The sequence below is a fragment of the Rhea americana genome, unplaced genomic scaffold (genome assembly GCF_003343005.1).
Source record: "Rhea americana isolate MKP2758 unplaced genomic scaffold, rheAme1 scaffold_107, whole genome shotgun sequence".
In the NCBI taxonomy this organism is placed as follows: Eukaryota; Metazoa; Chordata; class Aves; order Rheiformes; family Rheidae; genus Rhea; species Rhea americana.
In genome coordinates this window covers 19,632-46,636 of record NW_028185117.1, presented here as the reverse complement: position 1 = coordinate 46,636, position 27,005 = coordinate 19,632, and the positions used below count along the sequence as shown (strand labels likewise).

At 45.9% G+C, this 27,005-nt stretch overlaps 2 protein-coding genes across 2 annotated transcripts in view; one reads left to right on the top strand and one right to left on the bottom strand.

The window, feature by feature from the left end:
- Nucleotides 1-1,065, bottom strand: part of SH2D4A (SH2 domain containing 4A) — a 13,850-nt gene extending 12,785 nt beyond the window's left edge. Inside the window, exon 1 of the mRNA XM_085309696.1 lies at nt 708-1,065. Coding sequence (XP_085165822.1) covers nt 708-882 — 175 coding nt within the window. The 5' untranslated portion in view covers nt 883-1,065. The remainder of the gene's footprint in view (nt 1-707) is intronic.
- Nucleotides 1,066-11,921: 10,856 nt separating this feature from the next.
- Nucleotides 11,922-27,005, top strand: CDKL2 (cyclin dependent kinase like 2). Its single transcript, XM_085309686.1, has 13 exons — nt 11,922-12,103; nt 16,762-16,956; nt 17,946-18,124; nt 18,982-19,094; nt 19,414-19,553; nt 20,596-20,684; nt 21,178-21,307; nt 22,170-22,462; nt 22,929-23,019; nt 23,993-24,104; nt 24,225-24,331; nt 24,994-25,089; nt 25,926-27,005. The coding sequence occupies exons 1-12, from the start codon at nt 11,936-11,938 to the stop codon at nt 25,051-25,053; spliced, it is 1,677 nt and encodes a 558-aa protein (XP_085165812.1). The 5' UTR covers nt 11,922-11,935; the 3' UTR covers nt 25,054-25,089; nt 25,926-27,005.

Sequence of the window (27,005 nt, the reverse complement as noted above, 5' to 3'; positions counted from 1 at the left end):
CATTTCATTTCACAATGCTGGAGCTAGGGTCATTCTCTATCAATAAAGGAAGTGTTTCCAAACCCAAAGGCAATGTTTCCTTGCCTTCCTCTAATTCCTTGCCACAGCCCTCCTCAAATCCCTTATTCAGGGACTGTGTGAGGCTGGGCTACCTGCAAACGGAGCAGGTGGGATATGGCTGGAGGAAGAGGACTCCCTGGCAGCTGTAAGCCAGGATGCTGCGTAATCCTGGCAAGGGGATTTCAAGTCTAAAGGCCCAACAGGCAACCCCAGCAGATTAGTGCCTCAGCCTAAGTAATGGCACTCACCAAGCTCATATATGTCGCAGGCTTGTTGCTAGCGCTGCAGGATAGGCATTCATATCCATGATTATTCTATACACAGATCCAGAGGGTCCACTCAGTCAGTCACTTATGAGATGCATCTCATATCCCAGGAGATAAACCATGTCTTACCAGGAAGGGGAATTAGTGGTTTGGAGATGGACAGAGTGTGTCTGAGCCTGGGCCAGAGAGTGAAACAAGCTGGATGCCAGTACAGAAGTATCCCCATTGGAGATGGGTTTAGTTCTGGTTTGGAAATATGACTATAATGTGTCCCTAGAAGAAGAAATGACTCTGGGGCCAATTTGCTCCTTCTGTCTAGGGAGCAGTTGACTCGGTCAAAGCTGCGTTTGAGGTGGAAGCAGCTGGCCAGCAGAGACTTACCTTTTCTCAATGGTGGCTTCTTGGCTGAAATCTTGTCGGCAGCAGCTTCTCTTTCCTTCCACCGTCTGATCTGCTCTTGCCTCATTTTGAAAAAGAGGATCTGCTTCTGCTCCTCACTGAGTTCTGCCAGCAGCTCCGGATCGATGTACATATCCGATAATATCTGTTTCAGCATGGCGGGAGGTTTCAGTTGCACACGTTTGTGGCAATGATCTCCAGGGATCAGTTCCTCTTCCTGGCTGGAGTATGCCTGCACTGACAAGGAGGAGTCAGTCCCCCGCCTGAGCCTGGAGCAGGAATGCAGGCGTGCCGGGGTAATTACACTTCTATCTGGGTAACATTTTTTTTTTTTTTTAGCTCAGACTTCCTGCACAGACTGAAAAAGTAAATAAGGACTTGAAAGCTGCTCTTAAGATGCCTGGAAATAAGAGGTGAGCTCAGCTCAGGCACAGCCCCTGCCTGCTGTGCTGGGACAGCTGGCCAGAAGGGAAGAGTTTTGGAGCAAGCAGGTTTTGTGTATGTCCTGATAAACCGAGCTGATACCGTATCAAAACAGGGAGAGTGATGCGTGTTACCGTCATCAGAGGTGCGGCTTATCCATGCCCAAGCAAACATTCCTGCTGGGCAGGGGATCAATGAACCCAGAACTAGAGGGCTCCTCCTCCTTCAGCAGAGAAAACACTTCAAAACAGGGTGGCATGATGCTAAGGAGCTCAGCCCCTCTCATTTTACCAAGGAAAGATTGGGAGGGCTTTTGGCTCTGCTGTAGAGATGGGGGCAGGAGCTGCCTGCTGGGAATTTTGGGGTACTCCTGTCCATCAAAGGCAGTGGCACAGCCAGTACAGGGAGCACAAGCAGTGCATGTGGTTTGCCCAAAGCCAGACCTTTAAGATTGTCAGCAGCTGACGAACTGAGGCAGCTGCAGGTCTGACGTTCCTTGCCGAGGTGCCTTCCCCACATGGCAAACCTGGCATGTGCTGCCCATACCTGACAAGCCAGAGAGGCGGGAAGACGGAGTGCTCCTGTCCCTATCCAGGATGCCAAGTCATGGCTGGTGCCTGCAGGCCGGGCACCCAGCACCCAAGCAGATACACTTTGTGCCAATTTGGCCTTTACAACAGGAGTTTCTCTGGAAAATTAGGAGCACTCCTGTAGCTCAGGAAGCTGCCAAATGTATAGTAATGCTAGAGGGGAAAAGGACTAAAGACCTCAGAACTAGCTCTTTTGCCTATCTCCTCTGGATAAACTCGTGGAGACAAGAAGGTTGTTTTGCAGGACATTCAGTGATGCTGTTGTTGGACCATGGTGCTACTGAGGGAGGAGGATGCAAGGGGGATGATGTAAAGTAGATGGTGTAAAGTACAACTCCAGGCAAGGCTGCAAGGGTGCCTTACTGGCCAGGGCAAAGGCAAGGGGTGGCAGGTGTTTTCTGAACATACTCTTAAAAAACACGGGTTCCCTGATACCAGCAGTCTAGGGAAGAGGCACTGGGCAGCTGAGGCCAGCCGCCTCTCTGAAATGCTACTGTTACCATTGGCAGCAGCGGGCAGAAAGGTAGAGCCTCCATTCCTGAGGAAGAGGGGTTTGCAGTCATTGGAAATCATGGGAAGATTTCCTCTCCCCTCCCTGTGGAGGAGAGACAGTAGGTGCAGGAAGGGTCAGTGTGGTTGGCCCCAAAAGGGAAGCAGATTGCAGCTTCCTGCCATCACAAGGGCCCAGGGAAACTGTTGCACCCAAGGGCTGAGGGACAGGCAGAGCAAGTGGTTTGTCTATGCTTACCTAAAGCCATAGAGGTCTGTGACCCCTCAAGCAGGGAGAGCAGAATTCAATGACAGTAAAATAAGAAATGATAATTTATTGAGGTTTAGCAGGCTGCATGGAAAAGGAAGGCTAGCAGGGATGGTTTCTGTACTTCTACAAGTTGTACGCAGCTCCTGGGAGTTTAAGAAATGATCAGTATAAAAGGCTTAAGAGGCTTCGAGGTATAGCCCACTAACTAGGAGGAAAGTGGTCAGCAGGACGTTAATGTGGAAGTACAAAGCACATGGAGCAGACAGACTGGCCTCTGCTGGGGAGAAGTGGCAGTATGTATTCACTGCTGGAGTCAAATGAGTTCCTGGTGTTACAATAGAGCAGGGATCCCTGGGGAGCCCCATGTCGGGTTGAGACAGGAAAAAAGTGCTGGGAGTACCTTCAGCTTCAGAGCATGATTGCTCTGATTTTTGCCTGGAGTCTTGATCTTTGGGAAAGAGGTAGAAGAGCAGGTCAGAGAAGGAGAGGATAGAGCAGCCAGGGAGCACCATAATGAAGCTTCCCCAAGGAGCACGAGCAGGGAGCCTATTTCATTAGTGGAAACAGGGCAGTGTGACAGCAAGCTTCCTAAAGTCGGCCAAGGCAGGTATGATCTGCCGGGCTTGTTCTCCCGATGTCTCACCCTGCTTCCCCCATTTCACTCGCTCAGTCTCCCCTCCCCCCCCCCCCCCCCCCCCAGAGGCAGTTCAGCACCTCCCTGGGGCACTACTGGAGCACAGTGGAGGCAGAGGAGTTGAGGAGCCTCCAGGGAGTGCCGGCAAGTGCCTGAAATGAGGTAGGAGCCATATGGGTGTGACCAGGAGCTCCCCAGGGATGGAGAGGACAAGTGCAAGCCCAGAGTTAGCTGCAGCCAAGGCYAGGAGCCGGACTCCCTGGAAAGGCATTGTGACCAGGCAGAGTCTGTTAAGAGGCTTTTAGTTTCTGTTTTGGCTGTGTGACCAGTTACTTTACGTTTTCCCTATTTGAAAGGTGAACTTAATTCCAGAACCATGGAGCTGTTGTTCCGAAGTTGTGTTGCTGCTGTTTAAAGAAAACAGCTTCTTTGTTTGATTGAAAAAACAGCTTTTGGGGGAGCTCCCTGTGGGAGGTGGCTCTGGCTCAGTGAGGCTTTTGAGGGATGCCCTGATAAGAGAGTTGCTCCAGCTCAGCAGCCAAAGCAAAGAGATTTGGGGGTCCTTGAGAGCTGAGGTGGAGGGGAGGGATGGCAGGCTGTTGAGAAGGAGCAGCTTTTTGCTGTGGAGGGAGCTTGGGAGCAGTTCTTGCTTCCTAGGAGCGCCTATGCTGTGTGAAACTGCAGCTTTGGGAGATTGCTGGAAGTTTGCTGTTTAAACTTCCCTACTTGCTGTTCCTAAGCCCTATCTGGAAGCGATGCTGTTTGCAAACAGATCAGGGTGTCCCAAAAGCACCCTTCAATCAGAGCTGGGTCCCTGGGGCTTCGGATGGTTTTCTTAGGATCAGTTGAAGTCAGTTCAGTTTGGAAGGCATAATGTTTGGCGTTTATTTTAGATAAATTCCTATCCTCCAAATAGCATGGCTCTTGGGAGGGTAGCTCTGGGTTTAGCGGATACGACAATCTCTTTATGATTAACCCAAACTCAGGTAGTGTGGGCACTGGCCTTTTCAACTGTAACATGAATCCAAAAAGCTTTTGCGGTGTTTTTATTGCTGTAACCACAAAGCGCCTTCAGCTGTGAGGCAGCTCACATAGACCAAGAGCTCTTTTTCAGCCAGTATAAAGCACAGCATAAACAACATAGAAGTGGTATAAACAGTATAAATCATGCGCATAAACAGCATCAAAACCCGGTATTAGAAGAAGGAAATGAACAACTGTTTGTAATTTAGCTAAAAGGCAGTAAAGAAGCAAACATGGAGTCCATAATAGCAGAAGATGTCTCCCTTTGGACCAGGCTGTTCCTTGCAGATGCTTTTGTGTGAGTATGCACTTCCATGTGTGAAGAGCTGATATACCTTGGGTGACTGAAGAGGTGCAGCCTGGGCTTTGCACTTGCTTACCCGTTTGTCTGCCAGGGCTTGGTGCGTGTTTTGGGTGCATGGCTTTTGTGTGCGGTTTTCCAAAGATGCCTCAGCTGAATTGCTGTAAGGTGCAAAGTATAAAAAGCGCTCTTTATTGAAGCCTGGGTAAACAAATAAGATCTAAGCTATAGTGGTGCAATCTGTGTAACCTTCTGACAAAACCTGCAGCTACTTTGCTAAGTGGAGCGGCACACAGTTTCGTTTTAAGAGAAGATGACATTATTTTCCAACAAGTTTGGAGATGCTCGGCCAAAAAAAATTAGCAGAAACAAAAGTTGCTTGATTTTAAAAAGAAAGGTTTGAAAATAGCTCGCCATGTATTTGATGCATAGCACAGATTCAAAATAACCAGGGTTGTGGGTGTGGGAGCTGCACTTTTCACCACGCTGTTGAAATGCTGTTTCACCTCTGAGTAACTGGTGTCTCTGTAGCTCTTCAATTAAGAGCCCAATATGTCTTCTGTTTGGAGAAAAACGTAGGGCTGGGTCTTTAGTGGCTGTAAAACAGTACCTGAAGAGGAAGATGGCTCTGAACACAGAGCAATGTAATGGTCTGACAGAGACGCCTTGCCTGGGTCAACAGAAATGAACAATCATGATGTCTAAAACTGAAGGGGATTTTAACAGAAGAGACTTGTTGCCAGCAGGGAGGTGAAACCTTTTTATTCCCTTCAGTTGTGAAGGTGTAATTTGTGGTTAGAGTAGGCCCAGTGCTGTGTGGTTTGTTAAACAGAGGGTGTTGGATATCTTTGGCAGGAAGAAAAGCCAGACAGCTGGGCAGGGCTCTCAGCAGCTGTGTTTTCTGGCTGAGAAGCAGCAGAACTGCTGTTCTCTAGAAGCTCTAGTGACCTTCCCTTCAGGATGGTCCCAGCTCCTTGGCCAGAACGGTGCTGGGAAAGAGAACAGTCCCAAATGGGCCCATGAGGACATCCTTGCTGTGACTGAATAGAGGTTCTGTACAGTTCTGGATGGCAGGATCAGCTGCAACCACAGAGAAGTGCAGGCCACTAGCTCTTTTCCCCTGCTGGTGGCTGGTCCTGCCCCTGCCTCTTCATACAGCAGTAAACAGCTTGAATCCCCATTGTCTGTGTGTGGGCTCTTCTCCCCATTTGGTTGCCCAGGAGCCAGTTTGGTTTCCTCTTGCCGAGCTGAAACTTGCAGTGAGCCAAGCTGCAGTGATGCAACTGTGTTTCTTTCAGCTTCTTTCCCAGGACTGTATTTTCATGCTTTAGGGAGACCCTCCTGCCTCTGTCTGGGATGTGCTTCACATTTAAGATTCCTTAATGTCCACTGCATGGACTCTGACTCTTTCTGCCGGGTTACCGGCTTTGTCCATAGCACTCACACCTCTTGGAAAGCTGACTGCCAGCTTTCCCCTGAGGCTTGGCCACCTCTGGTCCATCTTTGCAAAGACAAGACTACTCTGAAGAAGTTACCTGCCTCTCAGGGGGATGTGCCTCACCTCTGCTCTTCAGGCTCAGGAAGAGGAGCAACCAGAGATCTAGTTTGTAATGATGGCAAGTCTTCCTTAGTAAAATCCCTTGGCTTCCTGTAACACAAAGCCTGAGAATCCCATGGCAGAATGCAGGTGATATCCATTCTGCTCTGACTTGAGGTGGATTGAGAACTGGCTGAAAGGCAGAGTTCAGAGGGTTGTCCTCAGTGGCGCGGAGTCTAGTTGGAGGCCTGTGGCTGGTGGTGTCCCTCAGGGCTCAGTACCAGGTCCCATTCTGTTCAACTTTTTCACCAACAACCTGGATGAGGGGACAGAGTGCCTCCTCAGCAAGTCTGCTGATGATAGCAAGCTGGGAGGAGTGGCTGATAACCTGAGGGCAGTGCTGCCATTCAGAGAGATCTGGACAGGCTGGAGAGTTGGACGGAGAGGAACTTCATGAGGTTCAACAAGGGCAAGTGCAGAGTCCTGCACCGAGGGAAAAATAACCCTCGGCACCAGTACAAGCTGGGGGCTGACTTGCTGGAAAGCAGCTCTGCAGAGAAGGACCTGGGAGTGCTGGTGGACAACAAGTTGACCATAAGCCAGCAATGTGCCCTTGTGGCCAAGAAAGCCAATGGTATCCTGGGGTGCATTAGGAAGAGTGTTGCCAGCAGGTCGAGGGAGGAGATCCTACCACTCTACTCAGCCCTGGTGAGGCCTCGAGTCCTGCGTCCAGTTCTGGGCTTCCCAGTACAAGAGAGACATGGAGGTACTGGAGGGATGTCCAGCGTAGGGCTACCAAGTGATCAGAGGGCTGGAGTATCTGCCCTATGAGGAACGGCTGCAAAAGCTGGGCCTGTTTAGCCTGGGGAAGAGAAGACTGAGGGGGGGATCTTATCAATGTGTGTAAGTACCTGAGGGAAGGTGTCAAGGGGATGGGGATAAATTCTTTTCAGTTGTCCCATCTGAAGGGACAAGAGGCAATGGGCAAAAACTGAACCACAGGAAGTTCCACCTGAACGGGGGGGGGGGGGGGGGGGGGGAATTTCTTCACTGTGGGAGTGACAGAGCCCTGGCACAGGTTGCCCAGAGAGGTTGTGGTGTCTCCTTCTCTGGAGATATTCAAAACCCACCTGGATGCAACCCTGTCTAACATGTTCTAGGTGACCCTGCTTGAGCAGGGAGGTTGGACTAGATGATCTCCTGAGGTCCCTTCCAACCTTACCCATTCTGTGATTCTGTGACTTCTCTTCTGTGACAATGGCTTTGCTCTCTTGCTTACTTCTGGGGACATTATGTGCTTTGTCATATGCAGTGGTGGCAAACTGGTGTCTCTTTCCACAGCTAGGGGCACAGGATAATGGCAAAGGTGGTCAACAAACCCAGTATTGGTACAGCTTCTTGGTATTGTTGTAGTTTTACGGGGTAGGATCCCTTTGTAATGTCTGCAGTAAAAGGCAATGTATAATGCTGCATCCCAAAGGTACCCTTGAAAGCATCAGCAGTTTCAGCACTGGAAAATCCTACAGCCATTACAAGAAGCTGCAGAATTTCCTTTTTTACCAGTCACCTTATTCATCTCAGGTCTTAGGAGATGCAGCCTGGAGTCCTGGCAACATCAGTCATATGCTGCAGGAATTCCTCAAGTTGGACTGAAAATTGTATTGCAGCCACTTGACAGGGAGTGTTTTTGCTGCTGCTGCTGAGCCAGCTCTATGGAGGTAGTGTATTTCCACTCAGTTTACACCTCAGAATTGTTTCTCTTGCCGAGGAGGAAAGTCAAAGACTGCAATACAACCTCTGAGATAGTAACTTGTGGGAAAACTCTAGCAGAGGTTAAAAAAAAAAAAGAAAAAAAAAAGAAGAAGTGTATTTTTCATGAGAGTGATGRATCAGACTCCTGTGAGAGTTGTTTCTGTGGAGAACTAGGAGATGAGTAGTCAAAAAGAGCAAAACTTAAGTAGGAGCAGACGGGAAAACGTGGCTGGGGTTGTGGGGCCCTTCCATTCCTATGGTGGTTGGTCTCAAAGCCACACTGGTAAGTGAGCTCTGCCAGGCACTGGACAGAGCAGCTGCACACACAGCCAGCCTGAGCCAGCCTTTGCTCTGCCCCAGCATGGCTTCTCACAAACACCAACAACAGCAGATGGTGCTGTGCTGCTTTGTATCAGCCCTTCTGAGACCACTTGCTGCTGGGATTTTGGGAGTAGGTAAGCGGTGCAGAAACTGGCCTGGAAACCTGGTGCTTCTGGAGGAGCTTGGAGATGTTTTCATGTGTTCATGAGGATGCCATTAACTTCTTTTGCCTACTTCTCTAKGTTCCTGTGCAGCATCCCTCCGCACATTGTCCAAGAGCCTTCTGCATGCAGTCGTGTCCAAGCCAGCAAGCTGTTGCTCTCAGACAGGAATCAGATATCAAGATGAAATATGTCATCCTGCACCATCAAATTTCCAAGTCAGACTGACCAGATTCTATTCTTTTTATGCATTGATGTCTCTACCATGATGCTTGAATATGTACCTGCCTATAATAAGGGTTCATTTGATGCACAAGCAACTTGCAGAGCTTGTGTACATCTAACCTTGTCCTTCACAACCCAAAGAACAAGTCTGAGAGCCACATATCCAGGATTGTCTCCTGCCCCCAGGATCCTCCTGCTTGCAGAGGAGCAGACTGCATGAACCTTGCAAGAGGCACAGGGCACAGAAATGTGATTAACCCTAGATACCTCACAGAGTTTGAACAGCACTGAAGAGTCATCCCTGGGCATTCACTTGCCAGGGACAAAAAACAAATGCAATTTTAGTGCAACAAGGTGATATTTGGGTAGCCTTCAGACTGCAGTGCCAAGAACTCTGCTTGCGATGGACACAAGCACTTGCAGAGGGCCTGAAGAAGGCAGAGGCAAAGGGGAGGCCCCCCTGAATGAACATGTGCCTCTGTAGGACCTTACCAGATCACAAATGAGGTGTCTTACCATTCACTGCAGGAAGCTGCCCCATTAATCTCTTGCACGGAGGCCAAGGACACAGGCAGCAATCAGGAAAAGCAGCAGAAGACAAGGTAGTGGCAGACACTAACCCCACAAGGATCAGCCAGACTGCACCACCACCAATAATCACATACCTTCTGAACAGGTCAAATACCATAACCCACCATTGCCTCACCTCCCCACAGACGGGTGAGGAATTGAGACCTTTGGTGGCACCCACATAAAGGGAACATATCCTCTCGCTCCACTGCCACAAAGGCCACCAGGGACAGGATGCAAATTCTCCCCAGCCACAGTTGTGAGGCAGCTCACAACTGAATTGCAGCTTGATTCACAGGCTGAGCTCCCCCTGAAGGAAACAAACCTCAGCTCCTTGAGAGCAAAACATGACCCCTAAGAACACAAGGTCACAGAGCATTTCAACGGCCTGCTGTAGAGTAGGCTTCTTTCTGTGCTCCTGAAAATTCTTCTGCCATTAACAGGAGAAACATCCATAAGCACTTACAAATGTAATCATTGCAAGAAGAGTAAATTCCTGCTCCTAATTCACTGCATGGGCAACAGGTCGTGTTTCATCCACTGATGGGCTCACTGGACTTTCCCCCATCTGACATCCTAGTCCTGGTCCTCACCATTGACATCGTCAGCTGAGAGAAAGGTTCTACAAGCAAATGATAGATGGACATATATACACACTTGGTATACTTTACTTCCATGAATAAAATAAAAGGGTGTGAAGTAATAGAGCAATGAAGTTGAATGGCAGTGCTTGGACTGATTTTCTGGGAGGCAATTCAAAATACTGCACACATCTCCTTACAGAAAATGTTACAAAACATTAAATTAGAAGTGACCCACAAAATTCAGAAATTATTAAGGGAAGAGTGAATGCAAGAAAAGCTGTCTCAGGGGACTGCTTGTCCTGTCTTCTCTCTTCTCCTGTCTGATCATTGTCGTTCCCCCTGAGGACAAAGAAACTTCTATTGGAGAGGTGTTTCCCATAAAAAGCCAATTGCAAAAACTAACATGGAAAGTGTTGAGGCCACCTTGCTTTGAATGAAGTGCATCTCCTTTGAGGTGGTCAGCTTGGCTACAAAAGGCTGCAGACGCACCATCAGGAATTATTCCCACTTGCTGAGAAGATGAGCCACAAAAGCCAAGTTGGGTTTCCTTAAACTCAGCATGTATCTTTCCACTCCCTCTGACAGGAAACTAGTGAAGCCCTACCCATCACCTGCTCAGACTGAGCATAGGGGTTTATTCTCACCTTGACATGGTCCCTGTCATAGCACCCCTGATGGGTCTGAACCCCTCCATGCTTGGTGAGAGAGCTTCATGTCTCCACAGGGGTCCAAGGGAGATGAAGGCAACTGAGAATCAGACTCTGAGAGTCTCCCTCTTCATGTACTTACTTAACTTTCTTGGTAATTTGTGTCCAGAGTAAGGAGGGTGTTTTGCTGTGCCACTTTCTTATTGCAAGTTACTCCATTTTCTTCATCCTGCCCACCATCCTGACATGAGTTTCAGGGGTCATCATCCAGTTGCATCTCAACACTCAGTGCAAAACACTAAAAGGTCACATCCTGATGTGAGTGAGGCACCTCAGAAAACAACCTTTAACACTAGCTTACTAGAAAGGACAAACAGCTGATGTGTTTTACTCCTGAGAAAGGGCTCACTACCCTGGCTTTTCTTCTCCTTTTGAGACCTATAGCATTTGAAAAGCACCAAAACACTGATCTGACACCCTGAGAGGAAAATTACTGTGCCTAAGCCCTCACCAAGAATTTGAAGACCTTAAAAAGCCAATGGAAAGTAAAAAAGAAGAATAGATTAACATTTTCTCCCATTTGTTCCAATGGGCTGTTGTTAAACCCATGGCCTGGTGGGAGCTGGGAGTTGGATGCTGGGAGCTGTAACACCTAGGGAGAGACAGAAGTCCTATGACAGAGAGCTGCTCGCTTCCTTGGCCACAGCGCAGAATAAGCACCAAGGCAGACGGGTGAGAGCAGCACTATGGACAGCCCAGGCAGCAGCAGGGATGAGACAGGCCTCTAGATCTCTTCCTCAGCTCCACAACCTACTCCCAGTGCTCCGCAGGGACGGGCTCAGCCCATCCCCTGTGGAGCTTCAAAAAAACCACACAAAATCTGATTTTTCTTCTATTCATTTATGTTAAGGAGTATTTCACCCCCTTACAAATTAGAGCACGGAGTAACTAGAGACAGACTACATCCTGTGCGGGACTCAGAAAACCCTCCTCTTCAAGGACATTTTGGCTGTTTGTTTCCCATTCTTCCTACTGCTGACACGTCCCCTACAAGAGCTTTGTTCGGAGGGAGTCCCACAACACCAGACAATTCACACCTACATGCAATCACATTCAACTGCAAGACACCAAAGCACCTTAGGAATGTTTGCGAAGCCCGTACGGAACAAAAGGGGCTTCCTACAGCGACACGCTCCCTTTCTGACATTGAACAAGCCCACAGCGAGCCAACTGAACGACGCGCGACGGCCGTTACGGCGGGGCGGGGGACGCGGCGCGCGGCAGCCGCTGGGGCGGGGCAGGGGGCGGGGCGCGCCGCGGCTCTTACGGTGAAGCAGGTGCGGCGCGCGCGCGCGCGCGTGGCGGTTGTTGCGCGTTACAGGGAGGTTGCTGTGGTGCGTGCGGCGGCGGCCGTTACGGCCGGGATCGGGGGTGGGGGGAGGGAGCGGCGCGCGGCGGACGTTGGGTATTCCGGTGTGACGGTGGCGGCGGCTACCGTTGCCCCCGGTTACGGGTGGCGTTCGGCCGAGCCCGCACCGGCTGGAAGGGGGCGAGGGGCAGGCGGCGACGAGCGACGCTTTGSCGACGGAGAGTCGAGCTGCCCCCGGAGAGATCAGAGCCTCTTTCCTCTGCTGCGGCCTGTGCTAATCCCTGCTTCCTCCTGCAGAGGGAACTCCCCGGTCATGGAGAAGTATCAGGCTCTTGGTCTGGTGGGGGAAGGCAGCTACGGAGTGGTGACTAAATGCAGAAACAAAGACAGTGGGCAAATTGTCGCGGTCAAGAAGTTCCTGGAAAGTGAGGATGATGCGATGGTGAAGAAGATGGCCCTGCGGGAAATCAAGCTGCTGAAGGTGAGTAAGGGAGCAGGGCTGTGCAGGCCCTCCTAGTGAAGGAAGGTGGCTGTGTCCTGCTATTTGGTCATGTCTGGTTTCAGCCATGCTCAGGACATATCTGAAGTGTGTGGTTTGAAGCCTAGCAATGTGTTTAAGTGTCTTTTTGAAGGCAAATGGCTTCTTAAAGCAGAATACTAAATTTATGTCTGTGGTCTGAATTTGCCTTGCAGTCAACCTGTGAATTGTTCAAAGCTGGTGAGTATGGATCTGCTCTGCCTGTGGAGAGTAGAAGGGTTTGGGAGCTTGAGTCGAAATTGCTTCCTGAGACTGCCTTTAAAGTCCCTTAAGGAGTGGTGTTTGCCCAGTGAAGTTATAGCTAGGTGTAACTTTCAGATACTGGGTCAGCTGTGAAAGCCTTTCTGGAGGGAGAACCCAGTTCTAATGACTTACCATCAGCTTAAGCAATATAAATGAGAAAGGAAAAAAAACAGAAAAAGAACAAAACAGAAGAGACTTGATCAGATGGTGTCTGTATTTCCACAAGTAGCCCTGCCATGGTGGATTTGTTTGGCCCTTGAGTTGCATCCCTATAGAGCTGCTTTTCGTTTTGGCTAGGTGTTATACTAGCTGTGCCTGACTAGCCCTGGCTTGGTAAGAAGTGTGAGTCTGCGAAGCCTGTCTTCAGCAGGGAAAAGCCAAAGGAAAGGAGCTCACTCTTGGTGGTAATTGAGCATGACCCCTTCTATTAAGTACCCAAGGGCAGGACCTTACTCTGGTAAATTGGCTGCAAATCAGTTCCTGTAGATAGGAGAGACAGATGCTTCTCCCACCTGCAGGTGGATAATAACCTGGATGTGGACAGGGGACTTAGCCAGACAGGGTGCTAGTCTTACCTGCTGTGGAAATGTGCTTCTAGGAAAGGGGGGGGTTTATGGCTCTTTCTTGACAGCCTTGTCCTGCCTTGATGAGGCTGGAGGCTGGAGGAGAGACAGGTATCAAATTTCCTGAATATTCTCAGTCAGTGGTTAGCCCTGAGGCTGGAGGCTGAAGCCAGCTGGCACTATGTCCATTGCTGTTTGAGCCTGTGGCTCATCTGGTATCAGTTGTGGATGTGTTTTATACTCCTGTGTGGATTCCTCCTCAGCAGTGTCTTGTGGTGGGGAACTCTATAGCCGTGTTGTGGAACTTGGTTTGTTAAACGTAATTTCATTGTCTGTAGATGATCTATAAGGGAAGCTCTCCAGAAACTTCAGCTTTTGCAAGCTCCTAATCTGCTTCCTTGTCAGGTTTTTCAGCCACCTTTCTTTGTGGCTAGGAGAATAAGGATGCAGTATGGGCTTGTGAGCTGGGACAGCTCTATATTGTTCTGCTTGCTTTTTTGACTACCTTCAGCCTCCGTGTTCTCCACTGTAACCTCTAGCAGCAGCAGTAGCTGTGGCAGCATTGTACTTCTTCCGTGCCAGCTCCAGGGAGTGGTGTGGAGCATGCTGCCTTACCCGCAGGAGACCTGCTAGAAACCTTGGCCTGTTGAACAGGTGTTGGGCACAGAGGAGTGTATATTCCTGTGTGTGACACACTTGGTAGTTTTAAGTTTTGGGATTTGGGTGATGTGCCTGGAGAGGAAACAAAAGGGAAGTTTTAGGGTAGTTGGTGAGCACCTAGACTTTTCCTTTGATATTGAGTGTTCTGGAGGTGGCGGTGTGTGCCAGCCTCCCTTGTCTCTAAACTTGACTTGAACAAGCATCTCTTCAGAAGTCTGCCAGGCTTCAGTCCCTATGCTGTGAAGGCAAAAATGTGACCTCTTCCATCCATGCAAGAGTTATGGACTCTTAGGTTTGAACAGAAATGTACTTGCTGGTGCTTGAGATGCAGCCAGATGATGAAAGTGTTGTTGCCTTGAACTGAGTTAAAGCAGATCTATGGGAGTGTGGATTGTAGCTGGCCTGTTGGCAAGCCTTGCTTAGTTACTGAGTCAAAGCACRTAGCACCTGCAAGGTATGTTGGAAATGAACTTGTGTTCCTGGGTCAATGGCAACTTGGCAAAAGGAACACTTCCATATATAGCTCAGTAAAGGTGTCCTCTCACAGCTGAACAAGGAGTGAATTGGCTTTGATACTGAAGCTCAACAGGAAGAGTTAAGGTAAACTCTTTAATGGTTGTCTGCTGACCACCTCTGTAGCAGTGCTGCCTAGCACAGCCACTCCTCTGCCTGTGACAGGATTGCAGCTGCAAAGGCCTTAGTGGGGCTGGCTGTTACTGAGGCCCAGGTTGTGAGCTTCTGTTGCTCCCTCTTCTCTCCTTATCAAGTTGCTCCCCCAAACCCACTTTTGCTTGCTGTTTAAATCAGAAATGCTTGCCAACTCTCAGCATCACAGCTGCTGTTTGCTCCTATTGAAGTTGGCAGTGTCTTGCTGCACCTCCTGTGCTGGAAACAGCAATGTGGAGAAATGTCTATGGTGGATGACGCCAAGATGGAAGTTGCTGTCATGGTGGCTTGAGTCCAAGCCTTGGTGTTGGGAAACACTTCAATGGCTTGTAATGCTGGCCAGGGAAGGCAGAGTCTGGGTAGCTACAGCTCAGCATGTCGGAGCTGAGTTTCTCCAGAGTGTGCCGCACCTGTACCTGGAGGACCTCCCCCATGTTTACCTCTCCCCTTTAGGTGAACACAGATCTGCCTCCTGTGCAGCTGAAAGCTATCCCAGAGACCCTGGGCTGTGAAGTATAAATGGGTAACAAGCAAGTAAATTCAAGGGCTGAAGTGAGACCACAGAGTTAACAAAATGTATGCACCTGCTGTGTGCATGTGATAATAGATCATCTTTTTAAAATACCTAATTTTTCAGGCCTTGCTCATGTGAGAAGTCTGGATCTTTGGTTCTGCTGCCTGCCAGGTCTGCAATGGAGAGTTGCTGGGGCAACCTGCAGGATGGGAGAGTATTTCCTTTCTGAGTCCCTGTTCTCTGTGGTTTTTCTGCATCTTCCTTGGTCGTGCTGTGCCCTGAAATTGTCATCTTCCATCTCCAAATTATGGTGCTGCCTTTGGGCAGCCTCTAGTGTTATTTTCCTGCCGGTCTGCAGGCTAATAACTAACTCCTCGTTGTAGTGAGATTTGTTTTGTTGAAGTTGTCTGATATAAACCAGTGTTATTAATGTGTAACAGGCTGGAGATGTCACCTGGTCTGGTTAGAATGTGATGATAAATGAACTGGGAAATGCATCCGCTTTATTTTCATTTAAGATATGCTCACTCTTTTTCTTGAGACCCTCCTGATTTATTCCTGTGCGTAAGGAGAAAACAACTCTTTAAATCTTTGACTTGTCACTTTTTACTCTAAATGCACTGGCTGCAGTTTAATGGAAGCTGTTGGATTGTTAATGGAGTCTTTTGGGCAGGAATGCTGACCTTTCCTTTTATCAGTTCAATGTACTTGTGTTCTGGCCCATGTTAGTTATTGTAAATGCTTATAAGCTGGCAAGGCCAACAGAAATGCTTTGTGTTGTAGGAGCTTCAAAGAAGAGTCTTCTGAGAGCCTTCTTGGACAAATGAAGATGTAGGCATTAAATAGTTGGTGATGAACTGGCAGCTTGGTAGAACAGAGGTATTGCAGTTGTTTTGGTTTTGTTTTAAATTGAGATCTAAGATTTTTGTAAAGAGGCCTTAGAGGAAAGAATGAAAGAGAAGACGACTAAAACTTATTGGAAATACTCAAGGGAAGAGATGACTCTGCTTTGATTCAGACAAAGGAGACATCAAGTTTTTTTAAAAAAACAAACCAGTGGCAAATGTTCAGCAGTCCTTTTGATGCTTTGAATGGTGTACTCTGGAAGGAGTAGCTGATAGTGCTGCTTGGGCCCTTCTGTGAGGGGACAGGCAGAGTCATGTAGCTGCTTGGTCGTTTTTATGAGCATATCTCCTCAAGAAGCTTGAGTCTCAGAACCCATTGTTATGGGAACAGGCTGTGTTTACTGGTTCTTGGGCCGTTCGTAAGTGAAACTATGGATCTAGCCAGGAGTGTCGGTGGTCCCAGTTAAATGCGCTGTTCTCTTCTCTCGGTGGGCAAAGACTTGCTGTGCACGTGCTGTACTTGGCAGCACGACCTGTCCTGCTTTGTCCTTCTGGTTTAGTCAGGACCTCTGACGTCTTTGCTGTGGCAGCTCTTTATAGGAGATCCTGCTCCTTCTCACATGTTATCCCCAGGGGGAGTAGTTTATAGCTTCCTTGTGATTTCTTTTTTATGTGACATAAGCTTACTCTAAAGCTTTGTCAAGATGTGGGCATGAGGCAGTGACACCTCTTCCATGCAGAGAATATTGTAAGGAGCAGAATGCACAAGATGTTTCCCAGAACAGAATGGAGCATTTTGACCACAAGAAATGCCCTGAGTCAGTATTTTATTTATTTTTAGGTTACACAAATAGATAGCTACCTGCATATTTGAGCTGGTGGTAGTCCTTGAGGCTATAGTAGAATACCTTGGTAAAAGAAAACCTAATCTAGAAAGTCAGTGAGCTGATTTTAAGTATAAATGAATAGGGTGCCATGCCAAGAAGAGCAGTCCAGGGAAATGGACCAGCTACGGTGCAGTTGAAAGTGTTTGGTCTTGGTATATCATCTTGTAGTTCATCCTGTTAAATCTTGTCATGCTCTCACAAACTATTTCCTGTTTTATAACAGCAACTCAGGCATGAAAATCTCGTGAACCTGCTGGAAGTGTATAAAAAGAAGAAACGGTGGTATCTGGTGTTCGAATTTGTGGATCACACAGTGCTTGATGACCTTGAGGCATTTCCAAATGGACTAGACTACAGCAGGGTTCGGAAATACTTGTTTCAGATTATAAGAGGAATAGCATTTTGTCACAGTCACAATGTAAGTGTGCATGAGGATTTAAGCCTGCAGTTATGAAAACCTTGAGTGAATAGATGCAGAGATGTGTACTGGTGATATTTATTAAAATTTAGTGAAAGCAAGCTTTGACTGAAAAGGAATGTGAAAGTACGGCAGAAGACGTGACTGTGTTTCACATAAAATGTCAGAGCATGAGGTCAGCTAATCCAGTTGCTTGTCCCGGAATGATTTGTGAGCATGCCTCCAAGCGAGGGTCCAGAAATCCATGCAGATTGGAAATAGGTGTCATCTCACCACCTTTACCTTGCAGTGGGAGATTTTCTCTCTTCCAAAATTTTGCTTGTCACCATATCTATGTAAGCATGCATGCTTGCTTTTTATCCTCAGCATTGCTAAACTTTTGTTATCCACTACTTCTAAGACAGGTTTGACAATTTAATCATAATTGTGTAAATATATATATTTCGGAAACTGTCACTGTGTTATGAATTCTTTAAATGCTCCATGTTTAACTGCAGGATATGTATGGCCTTGAGAGAGTTCAGCAGGAACATTGCTACTAACATACACAATATTTATTTGTATCTAATACATATACCTGTATGTGTGTGTATATATATATAAATTGCATGTTATATATTATTTATATATAATATCTCTATAGCTTTTAAACCTATGGTAAAAGCCAGATTTTCAAGCATACTAAACTGTACCTGTAAAATACCTATGATAAACATACATGTAGAAAATATGAAGGAAGTAAACTTATACGAAGTAAACACTTCTGTGTGCAAAAAAATGGAGGTTTTGTGTTCACACACGCACTTGGGTCTGCTCTTGCTCACTGTCTGTGTGTACATAGCTGTATTTTACAGACTCTGTGTATTTTCCATGCCTACAAAAGCGCAATTTCTACCTGCATGTGAGAAAACTACTATTTTGGTGAGCTAGTTGGTTTACCCTGTAGAAATAGTGAATTATTCCTCCTAACTTGCTTTTTCTCTGTGCAGATAATACATCGGGACATTAAGCCAGAGAACATTTTAGTTTCCCAGTCTGGTGTTGTAAAACTATGTGACTTCGGATTTGCCCGCACATTAGGAGCTTCTGAGGAAGCTTATACAGACTATGTAGCAACCCGATGGTACAGAGCTCCAGAGCTGCTGGTGGGAGATATCAAGTATGGCAAGTAAGAGACTGCAGGCGAGACTGTGGAAGAGTTATGGGGTTTGGTGCAGGGGGGAGCTTTTCAGGAAGGCAAAGGACTCTTACTTGGCAAAAAGGTTAAAGGGATGCTGTTCTGCTTTCTCTGAATTGCTACTTGCAAAGTTTAAGTCTTTGTCTTCCTTCTGCCACCCTGGATTTAATTACTGCCAGAGCTAGGCTTTTCCAGCTCAAAAAGAGGAGAGCAAGAGACTGTTGAGGCATTCCTGTTTTCTGTAGTAGTTGTCTGGATGCTAATAGTATTGGAGAAGGCTACAATAGATTTCTCTCCTGTACATTGCAGTCCTGGTAGGAAGGCAGAAAAGCCCTTCTGAATCCTAGGCAGACATTTTGGGGGAGAAGGGATAAATAGGATTTTTCTTACTGGGAGCCTCAGTGTCGCAAAACAAGGTCAGAACTCACTGTGCCATTTGCAGTTCTGTTTATACAACTGTGCAGGTTTCTACATGCCCCAGTGTTACCTAAAGTTCATTTTCAGTAAGTGTACCCAGAGAGCAAATTCCTGCAGAAAGAACAACTGCTTACCTTTATGCTCTCTAAAGGCATACTAATATGTTATGTTGTTAGAGTTTTTAAAGCATTGGTTTTTGGAACCTGATTTTATATTTGTCAGGTTTCTGCCTGCTTCAAAAGCTGGATCCTTGCCATATGCCAGAGCACTTATAAACTTGGAAAGGAGCTAGCTGTCTTGCAGTTTGTGAGGCCCAAGCTGCCGCTGGGACTCGTAATCTGCTGAAGACTTGCTGACATGGCCTGGCTTAGCTTGAAGCTGTGCTGAGCTGGGTTTGCCAGCACTTCTGAGCTGGGATGTTTTTCTTTCAGGGCAGTGGACGTATGGGCTATCGGCTGTCTGGTAACAGAAATGCTTACAGGAGAGCCCTTGTTCCCTGGAGACTCTGACATTGACCAGCTCTATCATATCACCAAGTGCCTGGGTGAGAACACCCTGTCAGCCTCCAAGTGCCTGACCGTGAATTAAACAGCCAAATAAGTTTTGACTGGGGGAGGAGAGTGTGGGGGAAAGGCTACGGTGTGTACTGAGCTGTTGCCGAGAGCACGAGTCTTTAGTGCCTTTTACAAAGGGGGAACCAGGAACTTGCAAGTACAGCATCAATTCAGAGTGTGCGTGTAGAAGAATGAAGACCCAGAATATAGTCATTACTCTAATGCTGACTCAGTATGTTAGCCTCTCAAATATTCAGCAGGGCTGTTCTGCATTTCTTCAATGTGGTTGCTTTGTTATTGTGATTCCAGGCAATTTAATTCCAAGACACCAAGAGCTGTTCTATAAAAATCCCCTCTTTGCTGGTGTGAGGTTGCCTGAAGTTAAAGACATTGAATCTCTGGACAGACGATATCCCAAGCTTTCGGTTGCAGTGCTAGATCTAGCAAAGGTATTTGACCTTTTTGGAAGTTTCCTGACTTTTTGGAGAGGTTCTGCCTATAGTTGAATATGAACATTTCTCTATTTATTTGTTTCTTTCCTTGGGGACATGACTGCAGTTTTCAGAAAAATTTGACACTGTTAAACTGGCTTTTTCTTAAGTGTCTGCACTGAGCAACTGCTTGGGTTGGCAGTTGGAGAACTGCAAGGATGTGACAGCCACCATCCTGGGTGATGGGGGAGACTAGCCAATTGTTTCCAGAGCCAAAAGAGGTTCTGCAAACCTGCTGAGGACAAATTGTAGCATATAGTGCCCTACTGATTGAAATTTCAGGGTCCTGGCATGGAGACTTGAAAAGTGAAGGAGTTTGTGTGATGTCCAAAGCTTCTCCCCTGTACCTCTCTATCAGTTGACTTGTGAATGATATGCCAACAAGCCTCACCCCTCTTCTGCTATGTAACTTTATGCTTTGGAAATGATGCACAGCCACTTGCTTTTCCCTGGTTAGAATAGCTGTGTTGATGCAGTATTTTCTAGTAACCTTCTCTCCACCTACTCATGAAAGCACTGCAAGCACATAGGTCTACATGGGGTTAGATCTAAACATGCATTGATCTTGCTTTGTGTGTCTGTGTGGAAGTTAAGGAAGCCTACAGCTTCATAACTGATTCTGAAGACTCCTTCCAGCAAATGTTTTTGTACTTTTGCATGATATTCCAGAGCATAAATGTATTGAGCAACTAAAATAAACCAAAGCCACTTGGCAGTATTTGAAGTGCCTAATGATGTAAGCACTGAGGCAAATGTAATAGAAAATAAGGGAGGTTTGCTGGGAGCAGGGTGTTCTGTTTGTGTGACAGATATTCCTTATGGAAGGAGTCTTAGTACGCATTGGTGATTAGTATTTGCTAGTTGTGCCCATTTTAAACTTTTTCTTTGGAGGTCAATTGTCATGTCTCATCTTAGTGTAACAGGGGGAGTTTTGCAGATTATTTCTCAACTTCATTTGGGAATACTAAAACCTTTGTTTTATTTCTAATACATCTGCTAGAAGTGTTTGCAGATTGATCCAGACAAGAGACCATCCTGTGCTGAACTCTTGCAGTGTGATTTCTTTATCAAGGATGGATTTGCTGAAAGGTAAAACAGTTTTTCTTGCTTAAAACMGGCCAATATGAGAAGGAAATGAAGCAATTGGGCTTGAAGAGGCCATGCTGAGTTTGCAGGGCTGGTAGTTGCTAATGTCTTGATATTGTTTAGTTTTAGCCTAATTGGAAATGGGAGAACGGTAGAACCGGAACACATTGCAGTGACATATTTACCACATTACCTGGTCATGACATTAATTAATCAGTGTGTGCCCAGTGTCACAGCATACTGGATAATAAAATCCTATGCCGTACTCAGTGTCTGCATCTACACCTGATGTGAGTATAACCACCTTTACAAGCACACACGTTTCACATCACAACAGTAAGGTTTTTAATTGATATATTGGTTTTTCTTTACTTAAAAAGGCATAGTTTGTTTGATTACTTCAAAAGCTATAACAACAGATTGGGTTGAACACCAACTGATTTTTGATTAATGGAAATGATTGATTTTCTTTTTTTTTCCATAATATGGAGTGTAGATTTGCTCAGGAGCTTAAATTAAAGATTCAGAAAGATGCCAGAGACCATCAGTTACAAAAAAAATCAAAAATCAGTAAAAAGGACAAAGATGGTTGTTTAGGAGAAGAAAGAAGAATGCTTGCTCTCCAGGTTAGTTAATCTTTCTTTTCTGTAACTCTTCTTTTATCTCTTAAAATTGCTATATGAGTATGTGCTGCAGTTAAATTGTGTAACTAAAGTATATGCAAAATTTTACATTTTATTTAAAAAAGACTAGGTGAGTATGATGTGCCAAAGAAGCTGACTTTTGTAGGCCTCTGAGTCTAAACAGTGCTGAAGGACTTGCTGTTCAGTTCAAGACAGTATGTTAGGGCCGTGCTCCCACAGCTCTGATGCTCAGTGCGATATAGCATGCAGGCTGTGTGTAGAAATGTGTCTTTGATCTTGACTGTGTGGCTGATACAAGTTACTCTGGGGCTTGACTTGACAGTCTGCAGGTGGCTATTTAAATACTTCGAGATGCAATTACTAGCAAATATTGAGCTAGAGGGAAAATCAATGAGAAAGTACAAATCAGCTTAATAAGCTTAATGAGCAAAACATCATATGCTGCTGTTTGCCTGTTAAAGCCGTGTCCATATTTTTTTTCTTTTTGAATCATCTATGACTGGAGGCTTCAGAGTGGCATTGAGGTGACATGACTCCRTTCTCATTTCGCTGCTTTGCAAGTGACACAGGATATGGCTGTTCTTCTCTATTGCTTCCTTACCTAATTGTAAGATGACTTATTTCCAGAATATGCCAGAACCCTGGCAAGTCTCCTGCTATTGAATGGAAAACAGCTTTTGCTTAAAACATTTCCATCTCCATCAGATCCTTGTAGAATCATGCAGATTTAGGCTCTTGGGGTTTTTTATTTGTTTGTTTTTCTCCTCTCTTGCTGCATGCACTGCTGTAAGTTACTTTTTAAACATTACTGTAAGAAAAATGTGATGCTTATTTTTCCAAACAGGATTTCAACGTTGACCCAAAGAGCAGAGAGACAAAGCTATTCAAAGTGAAGCGCTCTAAAGCAGATGCAGAGAAGACAGAGCGACCGTCCAACCTGAGCACCCTCTATGGCAGTGCAATCAACCCATTTAAAATAGGCCCTCAAACCACCCTGAAAGATTCTAGCAGCAGCTTGGACTATACCAAGAATGCAGGCGTAGTCATTCCTCCTATTATCCAGAACCTTTCTGCCACGACGGCCAGTATGAGGATGAATGCCGGGAGAGGTCCTGTGCCTGGGAATCATAACTACAGGTATGAGAGCTGAGCTAGAAGAGCCTGTGTCCATCTTCCCTGTTGCCAGAGAATTGTGATGTGCTGAGAGAGATGTAGGGTGATGATGTGGGTTTGGGACAGGGCAGGGCTAGGACCAACTTTTGAGTGCAGGGTTGTATATGGGTCAGAAAGCCCAGCTTCTCCTCAAGCAGCTCTGAGTATCCATGCAGCCAAAGGCTGTCTGTGTTTCTGTGTTTGGCAGAGCGCACCTGGATGGTAACAGTCTTCCGGCCGCTCTGGTAGTGGCCTTTCTTTGATTCATGGCCCATCCTTTGAGACTTTAACTTCTCTGCTAACTGGACTCACAGAGGATATTCTATTTGTAGGCCTCTTCTCTCTTAGTATTTAATGACGGGGGGGTTGCATGTCTGAAATTCATTGTTATTTTTATATTCGTTGTGTTGCCCAAGTTAATACAATGTATTTGGGGCAGTTTTGATTACAGAATTGAGGAGAAGAGTAAAAAATACTTGAACCCATTTCTAAAGCAAGGAAAACATTCTCCAGCAGGCCATTACAGTATAAGCCTAACATCGGTAAGTTGTCTGTCTTTCCCCCTTGACAAAGCAAAAATAAATTCTTAACTTAAGCATTTGCTTTAATGTCAGGAATCCCTTCTGTTGCAGCCTTCACCATAAATCCCAGCTAGAAATAAAATGGGTTTTGCCCCTTTTTTTCCTATAGTTGTCCTCTGTGATCATTTCCTAATAGTCATCTCATATGAAATACATCTTGTGTCAAACAGCAATTTTAAATAAAGGGAGCGGCCCAGCATGCGATACCCTTGAGACATGGAATAGATTCATAGCATCCTGCCAGGTCAGGAAAAGTGGACCATATGTGCTGTGCTGTTGATGCAGAATCCAGGACTTTTATTTAATATGGGCAGGGCTCTATTTTCTCAGATCATAAATACAGTTAAAATTGTTCATAAAAACAAGTGTAAAACTCTGCATTGCACCCACTGCCTAGAAAATATTTCTTCTGTGTTGGTAGGAATGTTTGCCTTTTTAAAGAGAACTAAGCTAAGCCACCCTCCGGTTAATATATTGTATCTTTGAAAGCAGTCTCATTTAAATGCCTTGTTGTTGTTGTTGTGGCTGTTCTGTTTTTAATGCGTAGATTACATTTGATCAGAGTGGATTCCTTTAAAACCATTAGAGTCTCTTTTACTATACTTTTGTTCTGGTGCAAGCTCCAGCTGCCATTTGTATGTCATAGGAGTGCTGTTAATGTGCAGGTGCATATTGTGTATTGTAGTTTTATACTTTAACTCCTGTATTTGTTGTCCTTTTTGAGGAGGGGGATCAATTGGTGGCTCTGAAATCTGTTTTTAGTCTTGTGAACAAATGCACTGCCTCTTAAACCATATGAGGGTGTTTTGCACCACCTGAATTAATTGCCATAGTAGGATCTTGCTATGTTTATACATTTTAAGATTAAAGCTCAATAGTAACTTTGTTCTTCTGTATGTATGTGAGCTTGTATTTCTCATTCACATGATTGCAGGTTTCTAATGAGAAAACAGTCCTTCAGGCAAATAAGAAAAAATGGGAATTCTCCAAGACAGATGTGCATTTGCCAGAATTAAATCATCTCCCTGAACTGAGAGGAATGGAAGGTACGAACTTTAATGTCCTCTAAATAAAACCTGGATCCAAAGTAAGTGGCAAGAAGTGGTGTGCATTACAGCATCAGTATTTGCTTCTTTAACATTGTATGCATTGGTTGCATTTTATAGCATGGAATCCCAGATTGCTCAAAAAGGAGACCAAAACAGTTTCAGAGTCCCGTATTCCCTCCCTCGCTGCCATTGACCTTCATAACCCAAGTCTGGCTTCACAGCAGGTAACAGAATAATACAACAGGACTTCAAACTATGTTTGAGTAGCGTGACCCACCAGTATCCAGCCTGGCTCTTAACTTGCCTAGGATTCTTGCAGGACTGTGGAAGAGCTGTTGAAAGGTCTGAAACCTCTTGCTTGTAAAAGAGAAGGGTCCTGGATGATACTAGGGGTATACTTGTCTCTCTGGGATTAGCTAAATGCAAGATTCTCACTAAGTCGTCAAACAGCAGGAGTTGTTGCTATTTCAGAAGGCTGCATCAAGGTAGAAGAAAACCTGGTGTCCCAGAGTTGGAGAGAGATACCAAGAGGGCTGGGAATTTTGAGCAGAACTGTCCTGGCTGTGTCCCTCCTGCAGTAGGGAGGGAGAAAGCATAGGAGCTGGGCATAGGGTGACAAGGAAAAGATTTGCAATTTGTAGAGATTTGCTCCTCAGTAAAATCAAGATGTTATTTGGGAACTGTGTAATTCTCTAGGTTGCCAGTATGGTTACGCTGCTTCCAGCTGAGAATTTGACAAGTTGTGTTGATGAAATCAGACTTCAAAAATATGTATTTTTTTTCAAAGAACAGATGTGTTGCTTATGTGCCCAGAAGGCAATTTCAGATTGATGTCTCTGTTACTACACTTGACATTGACCCTTTTTTCTTCCTATCCGATTTACAGCTGTCGGGGACCTTGATATCTGATGCATCAGAAGCCAGCTTCCCCAGAGTTGAGCACTAACCTAAAGGAGAATGGGATTACACCTGCTGCTCAAACGTAGACTTTAATTTCTAGAGTTTAGCCTTTTGGTGTCTTTCAAATGGATCAACTGATGAATGCTCATGCTAATTGGGAGTTGTGCTGGGAGTATTCTTTTATGCTTTACACTCTAGGTCAATGATACCTGGCTAGGACAGAGGATAAAGGGGGAGTGGTGGAAGGAGGCAAGGTGTTTTGGAAAGGTCCTTAGAGGCTGCGCTGCAAATTCTCGCTGGCTCTATTGGAGCCTTGTGTCATGCATGGATGGGCTGTAATAAGTACTCTGGCTTGCATGTGATCGCATACTTGCCCTGAGGTGACTCTCTCTGTGGCCGCAAAGACCACCAGGCACTTCAGCCTCACTCTGGCCTTACCTAGTTTCACTAGAGCTATTCTTAAGTGTTTTGCTACAGATAGCCATTTGTATGCCAGAGGAATGCTGTTAATGTGCAGGTGCATATTGTGTATTGTAGTTTTACACTTTAACTGCTGTATTTGTTCTTTGTTTTGAGGAGGGGGATCAACTGGTGGCTCTGAAATCTATTTTTTGTCTTGTGTACAAATGCACTGCCTCTTAAGCCATATGAGGGTGTTTTGCACCACCTGAATTAATTGCCATAGTAGGATCTTGCTATTAGGAAGAAAAAAGAAAAATCACTGGGGTGGGAAGCAATCCTGACAATATAAATGGAGGGAAGGGAAATGTTACTAAGGTTGGCTTATTTGTGAAACAGCTTTAGGGGGGAGGTAAGGACATGTACTAAATAAAAATAAAAGCAGCATATCACCATGGAATGCCCCTGCTCTTTTGTGCCTGCCTGTAACATCACCCTGTCTTTCTCCTCTTGATGCAGGTGGCTGAAACAATGGGAACAATCCAGCTGAGTCTCCAGATGCTAATGCTGCATGATTTCTGCAGGAGAGAGGAGGATCCCTTACTCTCTTGTTAGCACAGTGGACTGCCATGGGGTGTAGCTCAGATCCAGTCCAAGGACAGAGCTCTCATTGCTGTTGGATTCCTACATGCAAAACAGTTCCTGAGATGTTGACTTTCTGGCTTAGGGCCAGGTCTTGACTGAAGTTGCTCAGAAAGGAATGGTGGTTATTGGTGTGTGACAGGGGCAGAAGTTGGCTTGGACGATTTTTGAAGACAGCTGGGTTTTCTTTTGTCTAACCACAGCCCTCTTGAGAGTGTGTTACTCAAAGAGAGCACATAACTGCTGGATTTGTTATATTTTGGTGGGCTACCTGGTCTGTATTGGAAAGCATCTTTTCCTTGGCGAAAAAGTCTGTGTAAATTGCTTGTGGAAGAAAGATGACATTAAATGTGCAGATGTTCCTAATGGTTCCTTTGAAACCCTTGTTAATGCGCAGGAATGCCTGTGAAGTTGTGTTAGGTTCCTTTTTCCTGGATGCATTCTCTCCCTATCTTTTGGGCAGTTTTCTTCTGGACATTTAACTGGGTCTGTTGACTGGCTGCACTTGAGTGAATGTGTGACACCTGTTAATGCTCAAGGAAGAGTATCAGTATAACACATTGAGCTGTTGTGCAAGTCGCATGTGAAATGGCTTCAGATGAATGCTTAGTAACTCTATTCATTTGTCCTTTTAAGTATGCCAGGGGGAAATGGGACCTGTAACTGTGAAGATCAACAGTAATGTGTAGGGAGAAAAAGAACAGATCATTCTCACCTTTGGACAGTTAGACCATTTTTGTTTTAACTGTTCTCATGTTGACTTTAGTCAGCCTATGGTATCCCTACATTGCTCTCAACCCTGTCTTCTGGCAGCTCAATGCTGTTATCTCAACTCAAACCCCTGTCTATTGCAATTAGCTTTGGAACTGTGTTGTCCTTCCACGAAGCAGGGCCTTTCCCATCAGTGTGTCATGGCAGTATGGATGTCATCAAATTTAGATCTTTGTGGCTATGCTA